We start from the raw sequence: 20,167 nt of genomic DNA on the forward strand, positions 1-20,167 counted from the left end.
GGAAGTTTTCCGAGAGTGGCAGTTCTCCCCTTATTAGACATTCTTTGTCTTCAGTAAGACCGCTATTGGTATCAAACTTAAGTTCTTTATGTTCTGTCCACCAGAGGGCAGTGTATCAGTCAATGTCAATAGATTACGTGCACGAAAGGCTGATTATTTATGCGTGTGTTAAAATTGTTATTATTGACCATAGGGCTGGGCGATAAAACGTTAGCGATATGTATCGCAATAGACATGTAATCGATATCAATAAAAAATAAGTTCGATAGAACATTCATAATTAAAAGCAACACACACCTCCTGCCTTACGTTGTCCATAAATAAATAGGCTAAATATATCTTGCATTGTAGTATGTCAAACTCTACCAGAGTAGGCGATAGAAGTAGGCCTACCTCAACACACTCTCCTTGCCCTGTGCACTCTCTCTCTCTCTCTCTCTCTCTCCCTCTCAACAGGCGCATCCTTCCTCAGCATGCACATGTAATCCAAACATTAATCGTGCAAGACGACTGGCTAAATTGCTATTAAATCCAGTTAGCATCATTAGCACGCTGCAGGAATTTGTTCAACTGTTGCATTCAAATTGACTGCTAAATGCGATGCAAATGGAAAAGTATTCCAAGACTCAAACGGGCCTGTCCCAAGGAGAAAAAGTATTCATTTAAAACTTAAACACACGTGGGGAAACTGAACAGTCTAACCAGTAGTGCTAGACTATGATAAACTAGCAAATTAAGCTAACGTTACTTTATTTACAATATTTCCAGGCTTCAACCAGTGCTGCTTTTCATTCAGACTTATCTGCACATTTATTTATTTGAGTGTTTTTCATGATTGTGTTGCCATTTCTTTTCCCTGTTTGCTTTGATCGATAACTGAGGAAGGTTAAGTTTAAAATAAAAGTGTCTATTATGTCTATGTGGGAGCTCACTAAGCGTGAACCAGCCAGAATGCCAACGTCACCTACAGGAGCCCGGATGACCAATAATAGCCTTGCTAATGAGCTCGCGATTTTACTTCACCAGGCGTGAAAAAACTTTGGAATCTGAATTGAAAACAACGTTTACAACCAAATACATTTACAAACAATTATCTCCATAGGCTACAGATTCGAATATCAAGAGATCCCTAAAATTCGTTCGAATATCTTTAATTTTTAAAATAATCGAATTATATTCGAATAACGAAGTTCGGAGTCAAAGCCCTAACAGTGATTAAGGCATTTGTCGAGAAGAAGGATTTTTTGGCTATTCTCCCTATAGAGCTGTTAAGTCCCGCCCCTTCCGCTAACCCCGTTGGACCTCTAGGTTGAAAAATCGTTAATGCAAGTGAATGTAAGAAAATAATTATTTTCTGGTCCCGTTTGAATTTTGCCATGAATGTCAACATATGTGGTCTGTGAATTTTTAATATAAATGTTCGTGTAAAGAATGCTACAATTTAGCGGGTAGAAGGTTGATGCGGTTAAACTTTGTGGGAGAGCACTTTCCCCTAGACGACAGCTAGCGCTAACTAGCTTCTAGTTAGCTAGCTTCTAGTTAGCTTCTAGTTCTAGTCCCATAACAACCATCAGTTGGTCGAGATGGAGAGGGTTATTAAGATCGACTTTAAGATTGACAGTGAACCATACAACTTTACAATCACACTGTATCATAGTGTTAATGTGTTGAGTGAAGCTAGACATGTTTCGAATATTTTTGTTACCATGTGTGTTTATTTCTGCCGTTACAAAAACTAGCATCTAAGCTAATGTTAGCGATTAGCTCACGTCACATAGGCGACATGTAGTCTTTCTCGTTATGTCTTTTCCACAACTGCTAGCCGAAGAATCATACAATATACTGTCAAACTCTTAACATGAAAATTTATATTAAAAATTCACAGACAACATATGTTCACATTCATGGCAAAAATCAAACGGGACTAGAAAATAATTATTTTCTCACATTCACTTGCATTGACGATTTTTCAACCTAGAGGTCTACTGGGGCTTTAACGGATGGGCAGGACTTACCAGCTCTATAGGATTCACATAGTCTATGTCGTTGCTCTGATTGGTTGGGTATATCTAATTGCGTGCGGAGCAGGGCTCCGAACCGGTTCAAGGAACGAAAACGAAAACCGAAAACGAACGGAATTTTACGGAATTTTACGAGGAGCAGAAACGGAAACGAAAACAAAATGGTCTTCAACTGTTCCGGAACAGAAACGTTATTCTGAAATCCACAAAACCGGTTAATAACGTTTTTTTTTTTTCTCTATATATTTTATAAAATTTCACAAAAGCATATCCTATGTCAGGGAGACTATTTCCGGTTGTCACGAAAAACAAGCCCGCATCTACACTGTTAATGTGAGCTAACAAGCCGCTATGTAGCCAACTAGGCCTACCTATCCGTCTGCCACTTCAGATCTTAGGCCAGCTCGTGAGCGTAGGGCTACTGAAACTTATTTGGAAATTGTTTGTAGCCTATGCGTAATAGCCTATTTTGCCTGTCCACGCCTTGTCGCTTTAAAGTCGGGATTTGAAATGTTTTTAGCAATTATAGCCTATTCTATGTAGAAGAGTTAAATTTGGGGAAATTTGAGATAGGCCTTGTCAGCAACAGACAGGTTGGAAATTATAGCGCAAGCCTTTGAAGAAATCCATATGGATAAAACCAGGTAAGGAGTTTAGCACGTATCCAGAAATATTTTTGATAAGAAATTATTTATAGGCATAGGTTAGGCTTACAGTAAGTCTGTAGGCTTTGGGATGGATAGCCCATCTGAATGTTTTTGGATGCCGCCTGTGATTTATTATTTTTGGGCATAGCTACGGTATAGGCTAAATCAAGGGGAAATAATGAGCACGTCTATTCTAAGGTAAAGTTCACAAAAATAGACTTGATAGGCCCGCCAAACACTGCGGGAACTTTTAAGAACGAGCGATATTTTGCGTTCGAACCGGTTCAGGACCGAGATATGTTGGTGGCGGAACGCATGCAAGAACGAAAACGTTAAACATAGGCCTACCTGAACCGTTCGGAACGGAACGTTTGAAAAATAATTTCGTTTTCAAGCCCTGGTGCGGAGGCATTTTTTCCCTGTATCTGTTGAAACACGCCAATTCTGAAAAGCTAGCCTGGTTATGTCATGCTAGCTTTCCTCTACTCAAGCGGTTCTATATATGCATACATACAAATAGGACTTCTCTTTGGCCCCTGCGTTTGATGTTGCCCTATTTAATGTGGTGTGATCATGTCCTGGTGCCACACAGAAAATTAGGTTATGTTTATTATCTTCCCAATAACGTAACAAATTAGGTAATGTTTATCATCTTCCCAATAACGTAACAAATTAGGTTACGTTTATTATTTTCTCAATAACGTAACAAATTAGGTTATGTGCATCATCTTCCCAATAACGTAACAAATTAGGTTACGTTTATTATCTTCCCAATAACGTAACAAATTAGGTTATGTTTATTTGTTTATTATCTTCCCAATAATGTAACATGCACTGTACCGCTCGGCTATCCTCAACTGCTCTGCTACTGCTATTCTCTGCTACTGAATAATGTCCTAGGCCTACTGCCAGTGGGTCTCCATAATAAACTTAAGATATTTTGAACAAAACCACATAATCCAATTGCATGCCAATTGTAATCACAAAACATGAATAAATAAATAAAATTAAGTACTTCGATTAATGCAGTGAAAGATGCCTGATGTGGAAAACAAGAGGCCGATATATTAAATGCATAATTTGCCCAAATCTAAGCTCCCCTGGAACAAAAAACAATCCCAAAACAGCAATTTTTCACTTTAAACTTGCTGGCACAGAGTGAGAAAATAGTCTGTAAAGAAGCTCGCTTCGAGCCCCTAGCCGTAAATGACCCGGTAAATTAAGCATGTGGGCCCACTGCCACAACCAAATGTTTGAAACACAGTGCTGCCATGTCAGGCGGCAGGCAGAGCCGCTAGGGGCCTGAGTGCTCTCCATGGATGTGCAACCCACGTCTCCGCTAGGGCTGCTGCTGCACCATTTGGGGGGAAAAATCTAATTGCAATTGACAGATATTGTGATTGTGATTTGATCTACTATTTACTTCAGTTTAATATTCAAGATTTCACTTTAAGTTGGGCCACTTCTGAGTGGTGAGCATGCCTAGTGCATGAGAAGGCACAGCACTCCTGTTAGGTGAGTTTCAAAGCATGTGGTTAGTCCATTTTTAAGTCCTCTGCAGTAAGGGCTATTTAATATAAAGAGGGAGCCTTTCCTCTATAAAGCTGGGAACAAACGGTGCATTGCCATGTTGGAGGCGGTCAGTGGGTTTTGTTGTGGTTTTGATGAACGTCATTAGTAGCTCAGTTTAGCCAGAGATTGGGACATTTCCTGTCTGTGCTAGCCTACCTTAGACGCCTGGGCTTTTCCTGCAGGCCCGTTCTGTTTGAGCGTGCTCTTTGGACTCTTCTCTGGAAGTCCCTTACTCTGAGAGCAGAGTGGAGCAGATGGAATGAGAAAAGACGGAGAGAGAGAGAGAGACAGAAACAGAAAGGAGGGAGAGATAGAGAAAAAGAGAGAGAGAGGTAGAAAAGAGGGAGAGAAAGTAGGTTGAGAGAAAGAGGGAAAAAAGGAGGGAAAGAGAGAAAGAGAGGAGACAGACAGAACAATGAAAGAGAGAAAGAGAGGAGAGAGGAAAAAAAGAAGGAGAGCAAGACATTAGAGATATAAGTAGTGTGTGTGACCCTGAAAACATTAGGATGTTTCTAGAAAACAAAAGACTCCTTCAACATCTTGAGCAGTACTCCTGTCACAATATCAAAAATGTTTGGGGCCACAACACATGAACGGCGCTGTCAAACTAAGGGCTTTAACATTGGACAATGCCTCGCCTTTGAAATGCAATACGTTTTTATTATCTTTTTGCTCAAACTGTCAGAAACGGGTGATAAAAGTGTGCAGTAATTTGTATGTGCTGTAGTCTGTCTAGTTATGGCCTCGAGCAATTGATGTGGGCTGTCAGTGTTAACCTGTTCATATCAATGGCATAGGAAAGGGATTAGGGAAAAAAAGAGAAAGATAGAGAGAGAGGGAGGGAGAGAGGAGATGGGGAGAAATGAGATGGGGAGAGAGAGAGAGAGAGATGGGAGGGGAGAGAAAGTAGAGAGGTTGAAACAGAAGAAGAGAGAAAGGAGAGAGATAGAGAAAGGGAGAGGAGAGAGAGAAGAGAGTGAGAGAAAGAAGAGAGAGAGAGAGAAGAGGTAGAAACAGAGAAGAGAGCAGAGAGAGGAGAGAAAGGAGAGCGATAAAGCGAGGGAAAGATTGAAAGAAAAAAGAGAGAAAAGAGTGAGAGAAGAGAATGAGAGAGAGAAGAGAGACAAAAGGGAATGAGAGAAGAGAAAAGAGAGAAACAAGAGAGGAGAGAGAGAGAGCACACGAGGAGTGCAGAGAGGTCAGAACAGGGTGAGCGCTAAAGGGGGAGGAAGGAGTTGGGACACAAAAAAAGGAAAACACATGGAGAGCACAGAAGACTCGGAGAGGTTGTGGAGGGCAGAACAAGAGATAGAGGATAGAGCTGGAGGAGAGAGGGGGAGGGAGGGAGGGAGAGAGAGAGGGAGAAAGAATGAACAGAGTAAATCAGTGTGTGACAGAAAACCTCAGCTGTCATCTCCCCCTCAGGCTAAGAATGGCTGCTCACAAAGCAGGTATGCACGTCTAGCCAGCTTTGATCTTTGCCTGGCACGGCTACACACACACACACACAGACACACACACACAATGACCATGTCTGGATGCACGCGCACACACACATTCACACACACACACAGACACACACACAAACAAACACACACACACACACACACACATACACCTTGGATGTATAAACATGCTCTTTAAGCACAGAGGCCAGGTGCACTAGGGGACTTGATGAGAACCGGAGAGGGGTGGCGGTGGAACGGCTTCTTCAGAACACCAAGGGAACAGAAAAGGGGTGGAAGAGCATGGGGTCCAGATCACACCATTCTTACCCCCTAATGGGACGCACCTTCATGCTATAAACTCATCAGGATGGTGTAAAAATGATTCACCTACATGTCAGCCTACACTGGTCTGACTGATGACAGGTGATGTGTTGAAAGTACAATAAATGAAGAAGATATATAGACAAGCAGCAATGTGCAGGCAATGGCTAAGCCAATAGCCATAGTTTGCCTATACTGGTGAATAAATGCATGTGTATGCATAGTGAGCAATTCTAACAAACTGACCAGTGTTTTAAAACATTTTCTCCTGTTTGTACCAAAGGATATTAAAATGCAAGTTGCATGTATACAATACATAGTTGTGCAACAGTAAGGAACCATAAGCTTCTGATACAGTCTGGCACCTCTGGGCTCAACCCTAAGCATTCATTTGAATTAATAACTGGCTCAGTGCTTGCAGGTTACCTGGGGCCTACACATGCCTCACTTACCTGGGATTTCCCATCTCAGTGCAACACACAACCTCTCCTTTGTCATTTGCAAAGGTCCAACCTCTCAGACACACACTGACCCCTAATGGTTGCTACCACACGCTGCACCCCAGAAAGTGTAGAATATATCCATGGGAACTAATAGCTTAACAACTGGCTAACCTAATGGCTACCTGAAACTAACAGCCAATGCTAAAAAAAAAATCACAGCACAGAGAGAGAGAGAATCACATCACTCAGCAGATGTGAGAAGTTTGTTTTTTCTTTCTTCTCTGCAGCTGGAAGATAAACCTTATTTTATCAATTACATACACATCAGTAAGGCTGAGTGCCTCTGATTTTCTTTTGGGTTAAAATGGAGTGAGGACTCTGGAATGTCTGAACCACGGGCATACAAATTGCTGAAACAAATCAGAAAAATAAGTTCACCCTTACCTTCTTAGGTGATTTTATTGAACTCGCCTTGATGACTGGCTTTTCGTCTTCCTCATCATCATCATCATCTTCGCTGGAAAGGGAAATCAACAAGCATTTTAGAGTGTTCTGCCAAAGCTCTCCCACCAGCCAGACAGCTAAACGCAGTGCTACCCTTTTTTATTTTTTTTTCTTTCACTTTTAAACTTTTCTTTTACTATTGCCCTTCTATGCCTTTATTAGCTATTGTACTGTTTGCTTATGTTTATGTAAAGCACATTGAATGACGTCTGTGTATGAAATGCACTATATAAATAAAGTTGACTTGACTTGACTCAACCAGGTCTAAATCTAAATCTAAAACTAAATGCAAATTATGAGGCAAGAGGAACCATAATTAAAATGGCACCTTGGCAAGACCATTAGCCTAACTACTGAAACTAGCATTTGGTAGACTTCACGTGGAAAGAGGTAGGAAAGTATTAGCCTGCAAACTTACTCATCCTCATCCTCACTGTCATCCTCATCATCCTCACTGTCTTCGTCTTCATCAGAATCAACTTTCAGTTTTTTCTGTTATGGGTAGAAAGAAGTACACACACACACACACACACACACACACACACACACACACAGATATTATACTCTCAGCAAGCTAAGCCTTCTGGGACGTATCCTGACCCCAAGGTTATGCGACATCCAGGGTAAATAAGGGATAAATAAGTCAACATTTTAAAAAATGAACTGAAAAAAAAAACAACACATATTTCTACAGCTACAGGAGTGTCAAATAGCAATGCCTATTTAGTTAATGCTATGATTTTAATTTGACCTAAATACATCCAACTGTTCGGATAAAATTTCTTCTGACAAATTGCTTCAACAAGATGGCACAATACCTTGTTCTTTTCTTAGCCTGATTTGTAAAGGACAGCATACAAAGTAGTCCATACACTCAATTGGTAATGTATTCACAGGTTGAAATAAGCTTGTTTTTTTCAGAGAATTAAATGAGAAGATTCAAATGAGATGAATTCAAGAGTATGCTATTTTTCTTATGACTGAACAGATTCGCAATGTAAAAAAATCACAATAAAAATGGATTGCTGCCAAAATGTTATAATAGTCGCATACCGGTAATCACCTTTGTGTCACTTCTTACTCCTAGAAAATGACTGCCCTAACAGTTCAACAACAGCAGGTCAATGCAAAACAGTACACAATACATAAAATACAGTTGCATGAAAACTTTTGGCAATAATGCTGGAACAAGACTAACAAGTCGGCTGGCTGAAGCTGGAGTTGACACAAAGGTAAGTTCACAACAGCATACCCACAAGCCGAGTGAAGTGCCAGCATGAACGGAGAAGCTTCAACATAAGTGATGCAACCCATTCCTTATACCGTGAAATCACCTGTTGCAGTTTAATCTAGTGTGCAATGCAATCCCTACTGGTATCATTCAGTTAATGAAATATCACTTGTCATACAGCTCAAATGTCAGAGTAAACCCTACTCTAACCATTGATGGTTGCCCTCTCCTTGATAAAAAATGCAATAATAACTTTATACGTAATGCTTTTCATGCTAAAAAGAAATGCTCTCCTAGAGGGAGAAAGAGACTGGAAGAAGGCATGGTTATTACCTTATAAATTTTGCCTTACCAACAAAGTTAAAGAATTACACTTCAACATTTTACACAACACTTATCCTTGTAATGCATTGCTATCTACATTTATGGATATGGATAATACATGTGCCTTTAGTGATATGGAAGAATCTCTTTCTCATCTCTTTTATGAATGTAACGCTGTTTTTGATTTCTGAGTTGACCCGAGAGACTATCTGTCTCATTTGCTGAGTAGGTTATTTAATCCATGAAGATAAAGCTACTGACTTTCTTACCAATTTCTTTATTCTTTTATGCAAGTTTTTTATCCACAAACACAGATTACTTAAAACCAAACCAAAGCTGAAAGTATTCTTAATAGAATTTCAATTTCTCCTAAAATCTCTAAAAAATGGTGATGCACTGCTTCTTGAATACTATGTCTACAATCTAACATCTGTATGACCCTCCCCCTCAGTTAAGATTGTGTAACTGTGTGATGCTTGTATGTAATTATCTATTTTTTTTTTTTTTTTTTTAATGTTTTTATTTTATGTATACGTGTGTATTTTTAATTTATTATAATGTTGATGAAATGAATGTACTGTTGTTTGATTGGGTATAGATTGTACTATATACTTGCATTTGCACTTGCATGTAAATGTAAAAAAAACCTGTTGCAGTGCTAGCACTACAAGGGTGACTAGGTTACAGTTAACATTATGGCAAGGTCACTTATACAGACCTTGGGCAGTGGTGGCAAAGTGGTTAAGGAGCTGGGCTAGCATGCAGTAGCCTGAAAGGTTGTGGGTTCAATACCCGGCCTCCACCGTTGTGACCTTGAACAACGCACTTAACCCCGAGATGCTCCGGGAACAGTGGATAAAAGCGTCCGTTAAACAAATAAATGGAATATACGTAATACTCTTAGCCACCAACTGTATACTACTGTCTTCACTGCACTATATTTCTTGTCCTGTCTATGCACCACCTGTCTATACTTTGTATATTATATTGCTCTTTTCTGCTTTTTTGCACTTCTGGTTAGACGCAAACTGCATTTTGTTGCCTTTGTCCTTGTACTCTGCACAATGACAATAAAGTTGAATCTAATCTAATTTAATCTAATGTACAAATGGACCAGGTCAGCTGTATGGTAAAGCTCCATTTGCATTTTCAGGTCAAAAGTACCTTCGGAGGAGCTTTTCCTGACAGCATAATGGAGGGCCTCTTCACTGGTGATGTGTTATTCTCCTCCTCTTCGTCATCAGAGTCTTTTACACCTGAAGGCAGCATTGGACACACAGATCAGACTACAAGTGCACAAGAACATCAAAAATACCATTTGAACAGAAGGTGTCTAACTAACACTTGAACTTTTTTTAATATATGTTTTGGGCTTTTGCCTTTATATGGACAGGACAGTGAAGAGACTGACAGGAAGTGAGTGGGAGAGAAAGATGGGGATGGAAATGACCCGTGTCGGAATCAAACCCAGGTCCCCGTTAGCACTTGGGCCCGTATGTGGGTCAGGCGCTGTAGCACGTTGCGCCACAGCGCCTCCCATAACACATGTACTTATGATCATAGATATTTGAAAGCTAGATACCGCATTGTTTATCGTGTTCTATTAGGTCGCATAGGTAAACGTCGTCGCCATATTGCTGGGGGCAACACCTTTACTGTCTATGGGCAACAATTGCCGGTAATCAGAGACACCTGTCTGATTTCCAATCAGAGACACCTGTCTGATTTCCAATCAGAGACACCCGTTTCTCCATTGGCCTCCAGTGATTGTTGCCCCCACCAAGATGGTGGCGTTATTTTCGTACGTTCTGGAGCCCAATGCGGTATCTAATATCTATGCTTATGATGATATCTATTAACTCATTGAATGCCAAGCTGTTTTTGGAAGCTTTGTCCTAGAGTGCCAGCAATCTAGACCATTGTTGATGATTTTTGTACAGCCACAGCATATTCTGTGTTATAGCTATGAACACATCCAATGGCTCGTTTGAAAGGTGAGACTTTAAGCTCTCAGTGGGTGCAAACCGTGTATTTCTACACGCCTCTGTTCCTGAGAAATCCCAAGCTAAACAGTGGCTAGTTTTCATCAAAATCGCTGTTTTTTTTCTAGAAATGGAGATACAACGTATTTCATGAAATATGAAGTAATTGCCTGTAAGGTTCCGGGAAGTGACCTAGCGAGACCTGGCGAGACTGCCACCTAGTGATAGACCCACGAAAATGGCCTGGTTTTGAGCTGACGTGCATGCGTCACTGATTCGACCCAAAGTGGCAATCGAGTTATGATAAAATGTCCAGATAAAATGTCCAGATTGTGCGTTTTCATGAGTTTTCGATCGTCATACATTTCATTTCCATTCATCACAGAGTTCGCAAAATCACATATAAGGTGTGTTAGAGTGTCTAGTTTCGTAATAAAAAAAAAAAAGCTAAAAACGTAATATTATGTTTTTGGCACTCAATGAGTTAAAAAAACAACTTGTGGAGGAGATTGGTGTGGTAGAGCATGGCGGGTGACACTTTAACGTCCCAGGATGTATAGTATGTCCAGTGCTATGTGCTTTGTGCTTGTGTCTGTGTGTGCATCTCTGTGTGAGTGTACATTAGTGTGCATTATGTACTGTTTGTTTTGCCCTTCGTCTATTATGATGTAAATAAGGCTTGAAATAAATACAAACTTAAATTACGTGTTTTCAATATTATGCCTTTGATCTGGTGGGAACACAATGGGGACATTCGATATCCATAACAATTTATGGACAGCCATAGACAGGGTCGTAATACTTACTGACAAAATGCTGGCCACTGATGTAGACTGGGCCGCTACCTGACTGCAGCCGAAAGCACACGGGAGGGGTGACCTCAAACCCCCCCAAACTCACCTGCAGATCGGGAAGAGGGTGAGACATAGGTGGTTAGCAGGTATAATAATCTCACAAAAACACCTCCCCTGTGCCAACAGTAAGATTTGTTGTGACGATTTCTCCTTAACCTACACCCTGTCTGCATTAGCACAGGACTACAATGGCCATCTCACGGATGACAGTTCTGCGTCATGAATTTCTAAATATCTTCATCCCTCAACACGTCCTAAGCAAAGATAACTAGTCAGTGCATGACTTGCTGAAAGGTATGCCAGAGTCTCCACCTTGTTCAGGGAAAACAACTATTAATATAATTTTTTAACTGTGAATCCATCTCTGCTTTTTTCAGTTCTGACCTTAGCAGACAGAGCACTTAATCAAAACATCTTTTCTCACGTACGCGGCTGATTGTGTAACCCTGATGTGCTTGAAGGTGCAGTCTCAGATTCTCAATGAACATTCCACACGGCGAGGCGTTGTTGGCGTGACGTTGCAATGGCAACCAAATAACAACAGCTGCAGGCCTGTGGCACGCCACTCGACCTCAGAATACTTTTAATTGACAGCTGTACACCTGTCACAATTACAGCTGAACAGTGCGAACTTGCCGACTGTTGTAAACTGCGATTGATTACATGCAGATGTCAATCTCCGAGTGTTTGTGGATCTGCAGCCGAGCCCCAGAGCGTTTCTCTTTTCTTTTCTCACATTGGGAATAATCTGTCACGTCAAGGCAAGCATGAAGCATTGTGTTTCTTTTCACAGCTGGGTAAGAATACTCTTCAACACTGGTAAGCAAAACTACAAAGGAATGGGGACCAGCTGATAAGAGACAGGTGTTTTGCATGTGACTAAAACAAACCATTTTCTCATCACTGACACATCTGGAATTATCAGGTGTGCTTGTTCTGAAACAGAACATTCCTCTCAACAAAACAGCACAGCACAACCCCATAATGAACAACACTAGGTGGGTCTCCATGGACACGTTAATCCGATTCAAATCAGAATAAGTATGTATAAGTAAGTAAGTATATATACTCTTTTGATCCCGTAAGGGAAATTTGGTCTCTGCATTTATCCCAATCCGTGAATTAGTGAAACACACACAGCACACAGTGTACACACAGTGAGGTGAAGCACACACTAATCCCGGCGCAGTGAGCTGCCTGCATCAACAGCGGCGCTCGGGGAGCAGTGAGGGGTTAGGTGCCTTGCTCAAGGGCACTTCAACCGTGCCTACTGGTCGGGGTTCGAACCGGCAACCCTCCGGTTACAGGTCCGAAGTGCTAACCAGTAGGCCACGGCTGCCCCTGGCTCAATAATCAATAATGGCTCAATCGGAATAAAAATGACACATTTAAACACATTGATCAGAATTAAAACGGCCAATCTCATTATTTTAATCGGAATGAAAGGGGTGGTGTATTCCGTTTTTATTCCGATTGAACAGCCATTTATACGGCCTGCTGTAGCTTCTCAAGGAAATGTACAGTAGCAACGACTATTCCGGGCAAAGATTCCAGAGCGCTTGTAAGCACTTGATCGGAATACAATGTAACCAAACAGATGGCACAAATGTTTCATTCAGTTAGTTTAATCGGCATGACTGTCCATGTTAACATGGCTACTGATGGACAATGCCAATATTATTAACATGTTAAAAAAGGGGAAGGGGATTGGGGACCTCTCCCCCTTCAACGACTACATTGACATTAGAGTAAAGCTTCAGAGAAAGCTTATTTTTAAAGCTTTTTCCTTGCACATCAAAACTTAAAAGGATAGTTCAAGATCCCAAATGAAGGGCAACAGAGGGGATCAAGTTGCTGTGCTCTTGACATGGAACATAGCGTAGTGGCTTGTGGAGGCACTCACCGACGGTAACACAGATGGTTTGAGAACAACTAGGGGGAACTTTGTGGACTTCCCTTCATACGTCATCCCTTCAATCTCCACGGTGTGAAACTTATCTTCTGCCTCTGCACCCAAACACACCTGGAAACAAGCATCAGTAGAGGGCTGGTCAGAGAATGGTTGTGCTGTAGATGACTTTCAACTTAACATGTGCTGTTTGCCCTAAACTTAAAGATTCTAGACCCACCTGTGACAAGAGTGACCCACACTGTCACTAGTAATTATGACCGCCGCGCAGCGAAGCGGCGGTCATATAGGTTTAGTCAGATTTTTTTTTTTTTTTCTTTTTCGCATGCCCAAATTTCCGTCAATGATTCCCGGGACACTGAAAGACCGGGGTACACAAAACTTGGTGGGAATGTAACCCCACATGGATAGCATGGAACCATTGTTTTTCGTTTTGATCTGTAGCCCCCCCGCTGGACTGGACCCCCCGAAATGAGGGTAGGGCAGACACAGTTTTCTGTGAATATCTCGAAAACCGTAGGGTTTAGGAGGACCATTTTTTTTTTGTATGTTGATCTCAAGGGGCCATGTCAACCCATTCCATAACCACTCATGTCATGTATAGCGCCACCTAGTTAAACACAAAAAAGTAAAAATGAGGTGTTGTAATTGAAGGTATCTGTGACCTAACATAGTCCAAACTGCACGAAATTGGAAGTGTAGGATCATTATGACACCCTCTGTATGCACGCCAAGTTTTGTGGAATTCCGTTCATGGGGGGCCACACAATAAATTAATTTATGTTACTATACACTAACTGGCCTGTAGGTGGCCGGAGACAGTTTTCTGTGAATATCTCAAGAACCGTAGGGCCTAGGAGGTCCACCTTTTTTATGTATGTTGGTCTTAAGGTGGCATGTCAACCCATCCCATTGCCACTTATTTCATGTATAGCGCCACCTAGTTAAAAATTAAAAAGCAAAAATTAGGTGTTTTCATCACAATATCTCTGGCTGACAAGGTCAAAACTGCAACGAAATTAAAAGTGTAGGATCATTATGACACCCTCCAATGCATGCCAAGTTTTGTGTACTTTTGTTCATGGGGGCCTTACAATAAAATAATTTATGTGTACATTTAGTGACGCATACACCAACAAGGATTCCCGACACTGAAAGACCGGGTACACAAAAACTTGGTGGGCATGTACCCCCACATGGATAGCATGGAACCGTCATTTTTCGTTTTGATCTGTAGCCCCCCCGCTGGACTGGACCCCCCGAAAGGAGGGTAGGGCAGACACAGTTTTTATTATTCTGCTTTAATCGCCCCTATCTTCAGTTAAGATGTTCAGAACTGCACCAAATTTTATGTGTATGATTGACCTGGCATTCTCTGGGGGTATGCCAAGTTTCGAAGAATTTCATCCATGGGGGGGTCTAAAATAATTAGGTTATGTGTACATTTAGTGACTGTACACTCATTGGCCTGTAAATGGCGGTGCACACATATACACATGCACACACACAGGCACCCACATACTATCGGTATTAGAACGGCCGATACATAATTACAAATTCAGTAGGATTAAAAGAAAGCCAAAATATTCATCATCATCATCATGGCTGCATTTTCAGTATTGGCGATAAGTAGTCGTTTGTCCACTAGATGGCGCATTGTTGCAGTGAGACGTAATTTTGTTGGAAGTTAAAAGTGGGTTGGAAAAACAATGGACACTTACTACAAGGACTGTAATTTACCGCAGCGAACATCTAATAAGGATAGGACGATGTTCACATGAAGTGTAATTCCCATTTCTTCTTGAAGCCGAAATAAATCTGAGGATGTTTATCGGACATGCTTGGTTTTACTGCAGGTAATGCTTAATCTTGTAATATCAATAAGGACCTAGGTAATGTTACCGTTAAGCGTTGGTTGAGTGATGGAGGCCCATTTGATTGATTGCATTTGTAGAAAACTATAAATGCGGGTTATACCAAACAAATTGATAGCAGCACTGTTTGTATCTTTCGACTGTCATTTATTGCACGTGCTACAAAATCATTCTGTGCAATGGAAGATTTACCAACGCTACAACCGGTCTGATACAGTTTTGCCTATACATGCGTGAGACTGAGACGCCTGTTTATTTTGTTTTAAGTGCGTGCAGGGTGTGAGAGGGGAATCGATGTGCTTTGATTCCAGCTTGGTAGTTGTAGTCTGTGAAATTAAAAAGCACGTGTGTGTGAAGTATCCAAACAATGACACCTTCATTTCATTATGGCTGCTTTAACAACACACCTTAAGCTACTGTGTAGTGGGTCCCATTTAGAAGTGGCTACTTAATTCGCGCTTTCCTTGACTCATGGAGCTGCGTGAATGTTATTACAACTTTTCGCCACGAAATGGCAGTTTAAGTCCGCTTGATACTGTAAGGCGTGAGCCATTGGTTTCCAAAGGAGATTTTATTTGTGTCGCCAGCATAGCCTATTGACAATTTATGTTGTAAATAGGCCTACCTTATAATCCTACCTGTAGCTTAGGGAAGCTAACAGCTTTCTATTAGGATCTAGTTTGTTAGCTACCGTTTTGTCATAACTCCCTGATGCATTTTGCATTTAGAATAGCCAGAGCTGCATATATCTCAATCGGAAAATTAAACAATATCGGATGCCTATGGACTAGGCTGGGTGAACCCAGCCTGATCTGCCCGCTATTTATTTTTTGATTTCTTAAAAGATTGAGCTTGGTCTGATGAAAGCCAGACTAGCCATGGACCTCAGTTACACAATGCAAGGGAACATGAATACATAAAAAATAAATAAATAAATAAATAACATTATGCTGATACCTTTTGCTTTTCCCAAATACAATGTAGCCTACAGGTGTAAGGGACCTTTCATCAATCCAGTTGCAATGGATGAACTGTGATGAACTGCCCTACTTGTGATTGTTTAGAGATTTTAGGTTGTATAACAATGCTACATCTTCTTTGGCTATTCTACAATCTATTCACCTTTTCAGCACCAGTAGGCTACTTTCTGTGCAGCCAAGACACACACACTCAGGCATGCCAAACAAGCATACACAAAAGTTTCAAGAGTGGGGATGGAGTAAAATATGGAGACAAATTGAAGTGTGATTTATTTTCGCGGAACGGATGTACAGGACTGAGCGGCGGTCATATTTTGTACCGCTATGCGGTACATCTAGTTTTGGTAGTATTGGGTATGTTTCTTCATTAGAGGCTATATGTTGTTCTTTTGGCAGAGTCTAGGTGCACATAGATTCTGTTATTATTATTTTTCTGCTAGTGATGTTTGATGATTTCAGGCCCTGGGGCCTGTACTACGAAGGGAGCTTAACCTACCCAGATGTAACCCAGGGTTACTTTGTTAAACCAGAGTTGACAAAACCTGGTTATCTTAAGTGGTGTTAATCGGTACTACGATGCTGATTATGAAGTTGATTTGTTGAGCCGGGGTTAACCTGTGCGCGTTCACATAAAAGGGGCGGGTTGCAGCGCAAGTCACCACTTTCAATGATGAATATTTTACGGATGAGGAATGCACAACTATTATGACAAGTTATGAGGAATTAAAACCCACTCTACGACAAAAATCAAATACGTCGGCAGTGAACAAAGCAAGGCAAGGCTGTTGGCAACGTATTGCAGATTGGGTAGCTTAAATGCCTAAAAGTAAAGATTTATTTCCACATGTTATTCAAATATGTGTTACGGAGGATTAATAGCTTGCGGAATGTCTGAAATGAGTTGAAATAATTAAATAGCCTATTTTGAGTTCATGGAAATGCCTACAGATGCAACACAATTTAGAAGTAGGCATATAGATTACAGTAATAGGATAATTGAATGTTTAAGTAGCCCCCATTGACTGATTTAGTGTATGCCTAATTCTGTGAACATTTCAGATGCAACACCATTGCAAACGCACATAGCAGCAGGTGAAAATGAAACACAAACACATTATTCATAATACTAGGTTTATATAACCTAGTTATAGCTTGCATTAATATTTCTTAATTATGAAAACATGTAGGCCTAGTATGCTTATAGCCTTCACTTGGCCTCTGTTTTACAGCTAACAAGAAAAAGGTGTCTTTGAACAGTACTGTAAGGAGTGTTTTACAGTAGCAGAGGAGTTAGCCATCGCAAATAAAGGTGGAAGGCCGATTGTGGAAGGGGTTGAGGGAGGCATTCGGTCGGATTCTGGTGCTGTGGAAATGTGTAGCCTTTATGTGCAGGGTAGGCTACAGTAATATGACATTCAATTCAACAAGTTTGTTAAAATGGTGATTTTAATTTATTAGGCCTAGGCTATGTCCGATTTATTTTAGGCTATTCTTGCTCAGATGTTCAGCATACTGTAGGCTAGGCTAAGCCTATGTCCGATTTATTTTCGGACATACAGTATTCTTGCTCAGATGTTCAGCATCACCGATTAGATGGAAAACATGAATGTCCACGTAAGGGCATTGCTATGACGGGTGACATTAGAGACTTCTGCCTAGAGATCACCAGACAAAGATAACGAAATTCCCTGACCCTCGACTGACTGACAATCTATATCTTCATAGAGAATATATATATATATATATATATATATATATATATATATATATATGGCGGTCTCTAAAACCCCTCAAGAGATCACCTCACGATTTATTCCCGATGTCGTGATGGATCATCCAGGTACGCAATTGTTAGTGGAGGGGTGGTAGCCTACTTATAAAGGGTGTGGTTAACGGAAACCCTCGGTTAACCAAGAACATAACCTGCTCGAGCAGGTTTGAGATGCAGCGTAATTGCCATGGCATACCCTCGGTTAAAACCTATCCACCTTTAAAGAGTATGGGTTAATCGGGAACTTACGCCACACGTGATCAAGTTACTCTCGAAGTTACCCAGATAAGCCAGTAACCCCGCTTCGTAGTACAGGCCCCTGATTGATTTAGTTCAGTGAAGTTGCTGAGGCTAAGAAGGGCGTGTGCACCTGGGTACCCAAATTGGCTGATTAGCCTTATAAGGAGTAGGCCTGTTTTTTTTTCCAATTAGGGAGGTCACCTGATCACTTTAAAACCCTGTGGAGGGAGGAGGCGAGGCTCTCTGGATTGCACATGTTGTGCATATCTGACACTGCTTTGAGTGTTAAAGAAGAGTATTACAGTAAGAAACTATTCAGTATTATCAATGTCATCACCTAGAATTCCATAGGTATTTTAATTTATGATAACTACTTTCTCTACACTAAATACAAACAAAATATGTGTTGTTGAGGAGTTACAAAAACAATACCTTGCTCTATTCAGTTTTTTAAATATGCAGTTGTTTGTTATTTCTGCTCTTTAACTTCCATGTACACTGACCTTCCTTAATGGATGCAATGCATGACAGATCAGTGTGCCTTCGAGCAGAGCTGGAAAACTGGTTTCAGAAAGTGAAAGGCCTACCATATTTGTTCCAACCAATCACTTAAACAACCAGGTAGCTCTGCTAATTAGGGAAATCACCTGTGTTAAGTTGGAGTAGGAGCCTACTTTCACTTTCCGAAGTCTGAGATTTCCCAATTTCGCCCTCAATATCAGGTAGGAAGGAACTGCTTGTCTTACCGCTTTGAGTGACAACTGGTGTTCAGCTTCATCATCATCCACTTCCACTTTATGTTCTTTTTTATCTGCCTTAAGCGAACAACCTGTCGGACAAAAAAATATGCAGCCATTATGAATTCCCTGACTTTTGCAACGCGTAACTTTGATGTAGCCTTCGTATTAGTTTGTTTACCACCTGTTTGACAGTCATCTCTGCCTATAGCATGGTCATGCGTTGGCTAGAAGAGTAAATTAGCAAATTAATCATCAAAGCCATACGGCCTCTCGGTTCATATCTGCAGAAACAACATCCTAAGCAAGCACATTTCAGGCCACCATTGGTAGCAGCTACCACTGGGTATTAAAACGTTACTATTATTGTACACACTGCATGTTACTCTTGTAGTAATATTACAGGCAAACAGATTATCTAGCAAATTCGTACATTTAAGATGTCTGGTAAATATCGTATTGTAACTCTGGATATTCCCTTACGAAAACATGCATCATGTGCCTGAATATCAGTCTTAGCTGGTGCAAGCTAGACAGCTAGAGAATAAAGGGCTATTCAGCTAGCAACGGCTAACTTTGCACACCTAACCCACAGCAAATCTGACGTCCATGCCCGCTAACTCCTTGTCTACAGCCACATATTCAGTCAAATTACTATTCAGGTAAATTAAAAGACTGCTTGCGCATTAATTTGCATTGGGAATGAGAGAGGGTGCTTATTAACCTCACCAAATAAATACATCTGGGGTCGGCTAAGGTCGGGAATACTATCTTCAGCCATTTTTGCGCCACTATCGCTCTTGAATTGTAATTCCGGGGTCTGACTGATGGCTGGAGTAGCGAATGGGATTTGGCACACACTACTTCCCCCGCCCCAATGCTGATTCTGTCCAATTGAATGTTATTTTGTAAATTTGGACGCTGATAGCCTCACTTCTTATTTTCAACGCCAAGTGTCGCTATTGCAGAAGTTATTAAGCCTATTGTCGTTTTTCCTGGAGGATTTTAGGTTCATAGGGTCGGTGCAATAGCCTAAATGTTAAATACAAAATTGCACGAGTCAACAATCACAAGAAGCAACAATTAACTGCAAATTATTTTAATGTAGTCTACTGTGAAAAAGTCTTAGGCATCCATTAGATTCGTTGTTTTATTGCAATGTTATAGCCTGATGACCACACATGTATTTCTCATTTTCATTGTCCAGCCTAGAACGCAACCAGAAGATATTGGGAATATAAAAGGCACAAACGTAGCCTATGTCGCCTACATTTGATATGTTTTTAAAGGGGCCTAGCCTACTATGCAG

The 20,167-nt window shown here is 40.9% G+C and overlaps 1 protein-coding gene across 3 annotated transcripts in view; it reads right to left on the reverse strand.

The window, feature by feature from the left end:
* The window catches only part of npm1b (nucleophosmin 1b), a 31,735-nt gene extending 12,067 nt beyond the window's left edge, over positions 1-19,668 (reverse strand). The window contains exons 1-8 of one of the 3 annotated variants that reach the window (XM_048263407.1): positions 19,588-19,668; positions 18,868-18,950; positions 13,251-13,370; positions 11,300-11,393; positions 9,676-9,767; positions 7,381-7,448; positions 6,897-6,969; positions 4,397-4,474 (exon numbers count right to left, since the gene is read on the reverse strand). In XM_048263407.1, the coding sequence (XP_048119364.1) occupies positions 4,397-4,474; positions 6,897-6,969; positions 7,381-7,448; positions 9,676-9,767; positions 11,300-11,393; positions 13,251-13,370; positions 18,868-18,950; positions 19,588-19,639 (660 nt within the window). In that variant the 5' untranslated portion in view covers positions 19,640-19,668. Of the gene's footprint in view, positions 1-4,396; positions 4,475-6,896; positions 6,970-7,374; positions 7,449-9,675; positions 9,768-11,299; positions 11,394-13,250; positions 13,371-18,867; positions 18,951-19,587 lie in introns of all 3 variants that reach the window. The other 2 variants (XM_048263406.1, XM_048263408.1) reach the window with 2 other exon arrangements.
* Between the last annotated feature and the right edge of the window lie 499 nt (positions 19,669-20,167).

This window comes from Alosa alosa, chromosome 14, assembly GCF_017589495.1.
Source record: "Alosa alosa isolate M-15738 ecotype Scorff River chromosome 14, AALO_Geno_1.1, whole genome shotgun sequence".
Lineage (NCBI taxonomy): Eukaryota > Metazoa > Chordata > Actinopteri > Clupeiformes > Clupeidae > Alosa > Alosa alosa.